The sequence below is a fragment of the Saccopteryx bilineata genome, chromosome 6, assembly GCF_036850765.1.
Source record: "Saccopteryx bilineata isolate mSacBil1 chromosome 6, mSacBil1_pri_phased_curated, whole genome shotgun sequence".
Lineage (NCBI taxonomy): Eukaryota > Metazoa > Chordata > Mammalia > Chiroptera > Emballonuridae > Saccopteryx > Saccopteryx bilineata.
In genome coordinates, this window is record NC_089495.1 from 191,083,950 (window position 1) to 191,096,050 (window position 12,101).

General features: G+C 39.4%; 1 protein-coding gene across 2 annotated transcripts in view; it reads left to right on the forward strand.

The window, feature by feature from the left end:
• Positions 1-12,101, forward strand: part of ADNP (activity dependent neuroprotector homeobox) — a 35,133-nt gene that overhangs the window by 15,849 nt on the left and 7,183 nt on the right. For both annotated transcript variants that reach the window (XM_066234278.1, XM_066234276.1), the window contains exons 2-3: positions 8,191-8,303; positions 10,051-10,143. In XM_066234278.1, the coding sequence (XP_066090375.1) occupies positions 8,196-8,303; positions 10,051-10,143 (201 nt within the window). In that variant the 5' untranslated portion in view covers positions 8,191-8,195. The remainder of the gene's footprint in view (positions 1-8,190; positions 8,304-10,050; positions 10,144-12,101) is intronic.

Below are 12,101 nucleotides of genomic sequence, written 5' to 3' on the forward strand. Positions count from 1 at the left end.
TTCAGATATTTGACTAAAGTCATTATATACATTCATCACCATTAATTGGAGTATAGATGGTTGACTGCATGGGCCTACACTTCAATACAGATTTTTTTCAGTAAATACATACAGTATTATAAATGTATTTTCTGTTGCAATGTTCTTAATATTTTCTCTAGATTTTTATAAGAATATAGTATATAATACATATTAACAAACAAAATATGTGTTAATCAACTCTGTGTTACTGGTAAGTCTTCCAGTCAATAAGTAGTAAAGTTTTGAGGAGTCCGAAGTTACACTCGTATCTTCAACTGCACAGGGGTTTGTTGCCCCTAACTCCCATGTTGTGCAAGGGCCAACTAACTGAACTTTGTTTTAAGTATCAAGGGTCTGAATTTCTTAAATGTTCATTTGGGTTGATAATACTACCAAAACTGAGATTGTTTATATTATAGTAGCTTGAATGTCTTCCTAATTTTTATTAACTTAGAAACTACGGCAGCCATTTTCTTCAGTAGTAATGGGATCATTTCTGATCTTTGTTGTTCCCCCTCTCCCCTAGGTAAAGATATTTCCAGAGAGACTGTATTTATCTTTACAGCTTTACTGTGAAATGTTTTAAGGACACATCAAAGTGTAAGCTGTGTTCTAATCCTTAGGTTTACTGTGGGCTTCCTATAACCATATTCTGATCAGACTAATTTTATAGTTAAGACAGTGTGTTTTTCAACCTCCAGTCCACAGACCAGTGCTTGTTCACCAGAAATTTCATGCTGGTTCGGGAAAGAGAGTTAACCACCCTGATGGTCTGTGAAGATTAGAGACCCAGCAATCTTAGTCGAATTCATTTATGCTCATGGTGATTGCCACTTATCAGCTTGTATCATCAATGAAAATACCAAGTTTGTCTTAGATATCTTTGGAACTTGTGGGCTGTGTTTGAACAACCTTTTGCACCATGCAGAGCACTTGCAAATCATGTGCACTAGAACACATTTATGTAGTATTCAAGGCATCGTATATGTTGAGTTCAGAAATCAAGCACTAGCTTGTACCATGTTGCTCTCTTGTACACAGTTAGATAAAACTTTATTCGTTGGGTGTTTTCATTTGACTGGGTCACTGTTACCCAAGTGTATGAAGGGTGAAAACCACTAATTTGGGGGATATTTTCACTAAACTAGTGGAATTCTGCTGTAGCCATCAAACTTACTGCTTTGGTTGATTGCCCACTAAATCCCAGATTTTCTGCTAAGATTTCTTTAGAAATAAGGGTTTTACCCCTTTAGAGGGTGGGACGGGACACTGGTTTAACCTGAGGGGCTCATGCTTAGGTGTTACCTGAAAGAAGTGTAACCATTTTTGGCTTTAAGTGCAGTGTTAGAAATGTTTTCCAGCCTGATCTACGGTGGCGCAGTGGGTAAAAGCATCAACCTGGAATGCTGAGGTCGCCGGTTCAAAACCCTGGGCTTGCCTGGTCAAGGCACTATGGGAGTTGATGCTTCCTGCTCCTCCCTTTGTTCTCTCTTTCTTCTCTCTGTCTCTTTCTCTCTGTATGTCTCCTCTCTCTAAAAAAAATGAATAAATAAAATGTAAAAAATAAATAAATTGTAAAAGAAATGTTTTTCGTATGGAAATTGTTGAGTTGCGTTTGCAAATATAACTGATGAGTTGTCACTCTGGTATATGTTCAGATTTCAGTTCCTAAATACAATGTTAGGCAAAAGTAGGTTTACAGTTGTGAGTACATGAAAGTTTATTCTTACATTATTACTGTATTATTTATTTGTATTGTAGCTGTAAACCTTTTGCCCACTCCTGTATTAGAAACTAGGACACATGACTATTATTTACTTCTGTCTTTTCTGGCATGTTAAATTAACATGTGTTTATTAGGAGCTTGGGAAATATATAAGAATGAATATTAAATATGAAGAATTATATAGTGAAAAATGCTACTCTAGATCTACACTTGTGGCTTAAAATATGATCTGGAAAGATTTAATTTGGTGGCTTGTTTCCTCCTGGCTTGATTATTTGTGCCTAGTCAAAGGTTTAAGGTTGGGTTTTATGGTACTTTGTTTTGGTTTTGTTTTACTTTCTGATAGCACAGTTATAAATGCTTACCTGCGGGTTTTGTTTTGTTTTGTTTTCTACCCCTAAAAACGGACTGAATTATGTCATCTTTGATCTGGCGGTTTTCAGAGGGACTGCCCTACATAGACAAGCCCCATTGACTCTTAGTGTGTCCGGTCCTACAGGCCTTGCCTTTAGCCTGCTAACCTAGTACTGTCATCTGTTGGATTTCCCCTCATCTTCCAGACCAAGAAGATCCTGGGTACACCTCACTAGATCCACACCTTTTGGCAGAGCTACATTTTAAGATTTTATTTATTGATTTTAGAGAGGAGAGAGGTGGCGGCGGCGAGGAGCAGGAAGCATCAACTCATAGTAATTGCTTCTTATATTGCCTTGACTGGGCAAGCCTTGGGTTTTGAACCAGTGACCTCAGCATTCCAGGTTGACACTTTATTTACTGAGCCACCACAGGTTAGGTCATTTTTATAAGTGATAATTATGTCTCCCGGTTAATGGCCTTTTGGCTTCAGTGAAGTTCACAGTCACTAATGTTGTTATCATCATTCTTTTCCCATACAGAATCAGCCTATCAATATTTCCCCCTAAGGCAAGCTCTCTCTGCCTTTATTTACCCTCTTAATACTTGGAGTAAAGGAATACTTTTGCTTTGAGGGCAAAGAAGTGCATGCATTGGATCAGTCTTAAATATAATTTATAAGTTTTTATTTATCCATAGCCTAGGGCAGGGGTCCCCAAACTACGGCCCCCTGGGGCCATTTATCTGGCCCCCACCGCACTTCCGGAAGGGGCACCTCTTTCATTGGTGGTCAGTGAGAGGAGCATAGTCCCAATTGAAATACTGGTCAATTTGTTGATTTAAATTTACTTGTTCTTTATTTTAAATATTGTATTTGTTCCCATTTTGTTTTTTTACTTTAAAATAAGATATGTGCAGTGTGCATAGGTATTTGTTCATAGTTTTTTTTATAGTCCGGCCCTCCAATGGTCTGAGTGACAGTGAACTGGCCCCCTGTGTAAAAAGTTTGGGGACCCCTGGCCTAGGGCTACAGATACTAGATTTCTATTTTGATCATCTGACAAAAGCATGTGAGTAGCAGTTAGGCGGAGGATTAGTAAACATCAGTGTTTTGGCCCTACTCAGTAGGTGAAGGTATAATTTGCAAAGATCACTAGGATAAAGAAGTTTGGCTGAATCATTTGCTCAACAGTAAATTTAAATCGTTAATTCTAGTTCAACAGGTGTTATGTGCTTACCCAAAAGCCACTTATCTTCAGTTGTTAATAAAACACTTTCAGATGTTAACTGTTATTAATAGGTCATTGAGCTTTCCCCAAATTCTTAGAATTTAGAAAATGTTTTACTCTTTCCATGTAGTGTTTTTGATTAATGGGACCAGGGTCGAAGCATCTTTTAGAATAACTATATCACCCTGGCTGGATGGCTAGTTGGGTAGAGCATTGTCCTGATTTGCAAAAGTTGCATGTTCGATCCCCAGTCAGGGCACATGAATAGATCCATGTTTCTGTTTCTCTCTCTTTCTCTCTCTCTTAAATCATTCAATAAAATAAATTTAAAATAAAAAACTAAATCTTCCTGACACACTCCTGTTCTGCCTATAGACTCAGTTCTCAAGTATTATTTTGCACAAAATTCCCCATCTTCTTTCTCTTTCTGTGTCCCACTGCAGGACTACCAAAACTTGGCTACAAGTGACACGAGCCAAAGCTTAAGCAGAAATAACGTGTTTGTTTGCTCTTGTTTCTGAGTGGGGTGGAGGGCAGGCTGGCTTTCAGGCACAGGTAGATTGAGGACCCTGAGCAGTGTCAGCAGAAATCTTTCCTTCCCTCTGCTTTCTGCATGTAGTGCCAGGTTCTGACACTGCTTTTCAGCATCACTGTTGGCCCTGTTTGAGGCACATGTCCAATTTCATACTAATCATTGTCTACAGGGATAGACTAATTAGTTGACTTGAGTTGTACACTCTGCTTTAAAGGATGAAGGGCCTCCTAACTGACCACACATCAGTAGCAACAGGAGTGGTTCCAAGAGGAAGTTGGGGAGGCAAAGCAAAGTATCATCTTTACTCAGTGACCTCCTGCCTACTGTGTGCTTGCTCTAGATCCATTCCCTAGAATCAATGGACTGTTGAAGGGTAAGAACTGTGTCCTATTAATCTCTCTATTCCTGGTATGTTGGCAAAGTGAAGGTGCTCCGAAAAATGATTGATGAACAGATGAACATGATACCCCTCTATTAAATTGGATGTTTTCCCTTTTACATGCCATAAGCTCATAGGTTTGTGGTTTGTCTGGAGGGAGCTCTCCTTGGTTTTGGGATAATGGTGTTGACCTGTGAAATTGGTTATCCTGATAGTCAAGGCAGCTCAAGAGAAAGGATTGGCCACTGGGGGACAAATATGGAGGGAAAGTGAGTACATCCCTCTGCATTCCTTTCAGAGCCCATCTCTATACAACTTTTGACATCATTGTAAAATGCCTTCCTCCCTCAGAGTAATGACGATAAATATTTTGTTTTAGCCCTCTTTCTATTCAAAAGTGAGTAAATTGTCCTTAATCTTAGGCAGTGAATTACCTTTTACTCTCTTCCTACCCTTCAGTCACTTACAGAATGGGTACCTTGTCCAGATTTTTAATTCAGAGGGCTTTTGTGAGGTGAGGAGGAGGCCAGGGATAATTCTAGTGAAAATATTTAAACAAGAATCAAATAGAAAACATTAATGAACCCCGGAGCCTGACCAGGCGGTGGCGCAGTGGATAGAGCGTTGGACTGGGATGCTGAGGACCCAAGTTCGAGACCCCGAGGTCGCCAGCTTGAGCGTGGGCTCATCTGGTTTGAGCAAAAGCTCACCAGCTTGGACCCTAGGTCGCTGGCTCGAGCAAGGGGTTACTTGGTCTGCTGAAGGCCCGTGGTCAAGGCACATATGAGAAAGCAATCAATGAACAACTAATGCGCATTGAAAAACTGATGATTGATGCTTCTCATCTCTCCATTCCTGTCTGTCCCTATCTATCTCTGTCTCTATTAAAAAAAAACTATAAACAACCCTGGAGCCAATCGTTGATTTGCAGTATTCTCTTAATAGCAAGCAGTAGGCATAAAAGAAATATATCGGGTCCTTGAATTCTTTTTATCACCCACAATAATTGACATTAACCAATAGTTTGTTGGAGGCTTTCTTTCAAGGAACTTTTGGCTTGTTACAGGCATAGGAAAGCTCAAAAAGTACACACAAGAAATGATAACAGTGGCCCCTTCTGGAAAGGGGAGCTGCGTGGCTGGAGAACAGGCGTAGGGGGAGCCTTCTTTGTTTATGACCCTGTACTGTGTGCCTGTTTTGTATACTGAGAAAAGTGTTTTTAGAAATAGAAGAATCTTTGTAAATGCTTATGAGGATATTAACACATATGAATGTTCCCAGAGGAACAAAATCTTGGAAAATGGCCTCTGTAAGCAAAGTACATAGAGGATACCTCTATCTGGGGAAAAGGGCAGATGGAATTTCCAAGACTATTAGAAATGTCATGAAGAAAGACGTTTTATAATCTTAACTCAGAATATTCTACATCTTTCAGTGTAAACTTGAACTTGGGTCCCTCCTAGCTGCTAATCATCAAGAACCGTGTTTGTTCAGCATTTTCTTTTTTTTTTTTTTTTTTTTTTTCATTTTTCTGAAGCTGGAAACAGGGAGAGACAGTCAGACAGACTCCCGCATGCGCCCGACCGGGATCCACCCGGCACGCCCACCAGGGGCGACGCTCTGCCCATCCTGGGCGTCGCCATATTGCGACCAGAGCCACTCTAGCGCCTGGGGCAGAGGCCAAGGAGCCTTCCCCAGCGCCCGGGCCATCTTTGCTCCAATGGAGCCTTGGCTGCGGGAGGGGAAGAGAGAGACAGAGAGGAAAGCGCGGCGGAGGGGTGGAGAAGCAAATGGGCGCTTCTGTGTGCCCTGGCCGGGAATCGAACCCGGGTCCTCCGCACGCTAGGCCGACGCTCTCCCGCTGAGCCAACCGGCCAGGGCTATTCAGCATTTTCTAATATGCAATGTTGCTATTTTTTTTTATAATCCTGTTACTCTTTGGCAGAAATGTCCCTTTTTATGAATTACATGCTTTTTGTAATGAAGCTCCTTTACGAGCACACTCACTTTTTCAGAACTGTAGGTGCATAAATTGGGTACCCACATGCAGTGAGGTCTTCATTTGGATGTCTTTCAACAACTTTGTTAGCTATGGGTGGGCACTTAGAATGTCTGGTATTTTCCATAGGAGAATTGGGTTTTCCTATATCCTGAACTGTAGTTTGACTCCTTTGGGTATTTCCTGTTTAAACTGGTTGATGGCTTCAGTGGTGGGAACATTTTCAAATCTTTGTATGGTTTTTTTGCTGGGATGTTGAGCTTGCTCATCCAGGTGGCAGAAGAAACCAGCAATGGCTGCCTTCTGGGCACATCTCTCTGCTCTGAAGTGAAGCAGGGTTAACTTGGGAGGTTCCAAAATAACTGTTGGGTTTTGCCCCACAGAGAATTTATGAAATGACTTTAAAACAAGATGTCTCTTTAGCAATCACATTTCCATAAGGTATAGTTTTGGCCTTGAATGCATATTAAATTGTATCAGAAGTGATTTTTAAGTCTGATCTTGGCTAAATATACTGCTCATAAAAATTAGGAGATATTTCAAAATGAATATGAAGCTATAAAATATTCCCTAATTTTTGTGAGCAGTATATTATACAGCTTATTAGGTTGTAGCGTGTGCAAAGAATACCATAGTCATGCTTCATAAGTAGTAGGAGGATTTCCATCTAGAAGGTGAGAATGCTGATAAGTTTTTATCAGTGAAATGCATTTCTCAGTTGGCCTTAACTTCAGTTCTTCGTATAGAATATTTTGAGACTTCTAAGTTTTGGTAACATATCCAGATACAGAATTTCTAGAAATTTGTTTTGGTAGGTTTCACACACATACCCTTTTTTGTTCTATTTTTCATAGTTAATACTGATTTTTGGATTAAAATAATAATGAGGTAACATGATATGACATTTAGATTAGCTGACTTTATGATTGTGGTTTACAAATGGTAGTGGTATTATAGAGTAACAGCCTTTATTATTCAGAAAGTTGGTTTGCATGTATTAAGTTTTAATTCTTGATGCTTTGGCTTTTGTTTTTTGCCTTTGTTTTTGTTTTTCGAACTACTTTATATCCTGCAAAATTGATTTAAATTAGTGAAAAAATGTAACCATACTTTATTAGAAACATTTATGGTCTCATTGGAAGCCATACAAATTCTCAACTACCCAAGTTTTACTAATTTTATTTTCTTAACCTTTGTCTTTAAGGAACTTGGGAAAGTGGATCTAAATTTTCTTATATGTTGTTTAAATAATTTTTCAATTTCCTTGTACACATACAGGCTTTTTCTTTTTTTAAAAGAATCCCCTAAAGTCATATAATAGTTACCATTATCTGCTCTGATGCTGAGTGTCCAGTTTTCCCCGTCTCAGCATTTATTCCATGACTGAGTGCCTTTGTCCAGGTATGGCACTGGCCGAGGGGCTAGTGACGCAATTATTGGTGCCTTTAGCTTCAGTAGTATACAGAAACTTTTAAGACTGTTTCCTTAATAATACCGTAACACTGTGCAGGACAATTCCCAGATAAGAAAAGCTGCTTTTCCCTGGCACTCAAAAATATATGATAATAACGCTGAAGTGGCGAGCCTTTTCTATTTTCAGAGGTTCGACATCACAAGGAGAAAAGCACTCACACTTGATTTTAAAATAATCCATTTGTATTATTAACCTAAATTTCAACTTTACAAGTCCATCACCAAAAGTTTAGTCAGAATTGTGCCAGGTTAGACTCAATCTGTACCATATAATGTCTTGTTAAAAAATAGGAAAGATCATATAGTTCTTATCTTGCCTGCCTGCTTTACGTATTCAGAGCATACTAGACAAGGGTGTCCACTCACCTCTTTTTGTCAGACTGGGCCAGGGTTTTTGATCCTACCATCGGTGAAATTAGTAAATATTACAAGTTGTACATGTTTTGACTTGACTTAAATTTTTTTTCCCAATAGAAACTATGTTCCAACTTCCTGTCAACAATCTTGGCAGTTTAAGAAAAGCCCGGAAAACTGTGAAAAAAATACTTAGTGACATTGGGTTGGAATACTGTAAAGAACACATAGAAGTAAGTAGCATGCCATTTTTTAATTTTAACATGACTCAGCTTCTGATCCATTACTTTGTGTCAGCAGCCAGGATGGTGAACTTTTAGGTGTGATTCTGATTTTGAACCAACCTCTCAGCATTAGCTTCGCCAGAGCTTTCTCAGCCTAATTTGTTCCCTTCTTCCTAAAATGGGCCTTTTCATCTTTGCATCCTGAAGCAAAAGCAGTTACCATTGAGGACGTACATATGTCAGACATTTACCTAGGTGCTCTAAAATTGTCTCTAAATTCAAATCCTTAAAACAACCCAGGAGTGATGTAGAAATTCTTACCTCCAATTTACAGATGAAGAAACTGTAAGGAAGTAGGTCCACCTCACAACTAAGCATGTGGCAGGGCCTGTCTTTGGGACTCTAGAGCCTGTTCCCATTCTGATATACCTGAATGTTCTGGTTGACCTTCTGATTGTTGAGGCATGGTGGTTTGAGTGCTTGTTGTCTCTTTCCATAGGATTTGAGTATGTTTTGACCCATCATAGACTATTATCTTCCCCTTGAGTAACAGTTTGGCCTTGACAAACTGTTTTCTAGCTTTTGATTCTATGAGCTTTATTTATAACAGCCCTGTGGGACAGCCAGTGCATTGGTTCCTCCTTTTCCAGATCTCATTGCTCCAGGTCTTCTGGTTAGTTGGTCAACAAAGCCTCTGGTTGAAAAGAAACATTTAAAGCATTTTCCCCACTAGCCTTTAAGTTCCAGCTGATCAGGGACCGGAACTACCTTGTCCATCCATGTATCTGTCTATCCCCAGCACTTAGCATAGTGCTGGGCAGAAAATAGGCACTCAGTCAATATTTGGATGGAATTGAAAGTAAAAAAAGTAATTTCCTTTATTCAACAGGTTTTCTTTTCCTCATTCCACTAATAATAGTCTAGGGATTTGTCATGTAGACTGAAGCTTCTCTAGTTACATTGTCCCCAGCATGAAAGATCACTCCCTCTCCAACCCCTCAAGTTCAGGTAGATCTGCCTGATGAAACAGTCCATTCACACCCTACTCAGTGGGGTAATCATCATAAAGAATGAATAATGCAAATAAAGTACCTTTTCTATCCTGCATTTTTTCCCCTCCCATTAATACCATTATGAATCCTGGAATTTATATGACCTTGATTTTCCCACACTGAACTGTGGACCTTTTGGGTACAAGGGGAATTATACTTTATATCTTCCTAGTTTGGGGGAAGCAGGCCATTAAATTTTTACAAACATAATACTGTTTTTCTTTGAATAGCTTTCTTTCTTTTGGGGTTCAGAAATTTTGAGTTTTCTTCCCAGTCCAATTCCCCCAACCTCACCCTTAAATTTTATTTATTTACTTAGCACTTATTGCACAGAACTAGAGTATCCCATTGTAATAGTATAAGTGAACATTACACTCCATTCTAATACAACTGATGAGTTACAAAACTCTAATGAAGGGTACTTTGATATTAATATGTGGCTAAATTTTTTATTGGAACTTTCAGCATTTTCCTTGGAAACCCGGCAGACCATTAGGGAATGTTTGGTTGACATAAAATGTTGAGTGCAACTTCCATATGGCTTTTAGTATTTCCTAAGAGCCTATGGCTCCTAGTTTAGTTCTTGATGGGGTTGATTTTTCAGTTCATCACTCCAACCCTAGTTAAGAGAAAGGATATATAGGTAAGGTTGGGCTAGAGTTGATACCACTATGTTTTTATAAACTTCTTTCACTGTTTTCTAGGATTTTAAACAGTTTGAACCTAATGACTTTTATTTGAAAAACACTACATGGGAGGATGTAGGACTATGGGACCCTTCACTTACAAAAAACCAGGTAAGTGGGACAGGTATACTCCCTTTTCAGCTCTAGGTTTTTCATGGTGATGAATTGTTTGTAGGCAACTAACTTAAAGTGGAAAATGTTGCCTGACCTGTGATGGTGCAGTAGATAAAGCATCAACCTAGAATGCTGAGGTCACCAGTTTTGAACTGGTTCTTAAAACCCTGGGCTTGCCTGGTCAAAGCACATATGGGAGTTGATGCTTCCTGCCCTCCCCTTCTCTCTAAAATAAATAAATAAAATCTTAAACCAATAATAATTTTAAAAAGGGAAGCCTTACCAGGCAGTGGCGCAGTGGATAGAGCATCGGACTGAGACTCAGAGGACACAGGTTTGAAACACAAAGGTCCCTGCCTGAGCTTGGGGTCGCTGGCTTGAGCCCAGAGGTTGCTAGCTTAAGCAAGGGATCACTCACTCTGCTGTAGCCCCCTGGTCAAGGTACATATGGGAAAGCAATCAATGATCAACTAAGGAGCCGCAAAGAATTGATGCTTCTCATCTTTCTCCCTTCTTATCTGTCCCTCTCTCTGTCTCACTGTCAAAAAAAAAAAAGGAAAGTGTCAAAATTAATCAGTCATGTGTTGCATAATGACATTTTTGTCTGTAATGGAAAGGATATACTATAAAGGTGGTCCTATAAGATTATTTATGATAAAGAATTTGTATCTCTGAGTAATGTGAAGTCATAAGGTAGTAGTGTAACGCATTACTCATGTGTCAGTGGTACCGGTGTATAAAAGTATAGCATACACAGTTATGTATGTACATACTATTTGATGGTGATAAACTGTTACTGGTTTGTATTTGCCATTTGCGCTTTTTATTGGGACTGAGAGAGCTGTGAAACAGTGTGCTGGGTTACCAGAAGCAGCTCCGTATATCTGTTTACCACTCTCTTGATTGCATCATTTCTCTTGCGCTTGATTTAATCTTATTTGTTTTGTTCATCATGACCCCTAAGCATACAAAATCCACTGCTAATGTTGACAGTGAGAGGCCACACTGAGTGATTGAACTGGGAATAAAATTACGAGTGGTAAGGACTATGAAGGTGGAAACCAGTGATGGTTATTGCATGGCAGTCAAGCGTGTCCCATTCCACCATAGCTTTTTTTTTTCCCCCTCGAATGAGTTTTGAGAGAGAGGAATGAGAGAGGGAGAGAAGCGTCAACACACTGTTCTGTGCTGCTTAGTTATGTACTCATTTAAAGTTTTTTAAAATAGAGAAGTTTATGGAATAAGGATATGAAGAAAAAATGTTTTACACTATAGAATGTGTTTATGCTTTAAGCTGTTATTTATATAGAGTCCAAAAGTTCAAAATTTAAGTTTATAAACTGAAGTTATAGTAAGGTAAAGTTAACTTGATGAAAGAAAAGAATTTTAAATTAGTCTACTGTAGTCTACATGCACAGTGCCTACAAGGTCCACAGTACTGTATAATAATATCCTGGGCCTTCACATTCACTCACTGATATAGCAGAGCAACTTCCAGTCCTGCAGCCTCCATTCATGGTAAGTGCTCTCTCTACACAGGTGTAACATTTCTTTTATACCGTATTTTTACTGTACCTTTTCTATGGTGAGGTACACAGAACTTTACTATTGTATTACAATTGCCTAGAGCAGGGGTCCCCAAACTACAGCCCGCGGGCTACATGCGGCCCCCTGAGGCCATTTATCCGGCCCCCGCCGCACTTCTGGAAAGGGCACCTCTTTCATAGGTGGTCAGTGGAGGAGCATAGTTCCCATTGAAATACTGGTCAGTTTGTTGATTTAAATTTACTCGTTTGTTATTTTAAATATTGTATTTCTTCCCGTTTTGTTTTTTTACTTTAAAATAAGATATGTGCAGTGTGCATAGGGATTTGTTCATAGTTTTTTTAGTCCGGCCCTCCAACGGTCTGAGGGACAGTGAACTGGCCCCCTGTGTAAAAAGTTTGGGGACCCCT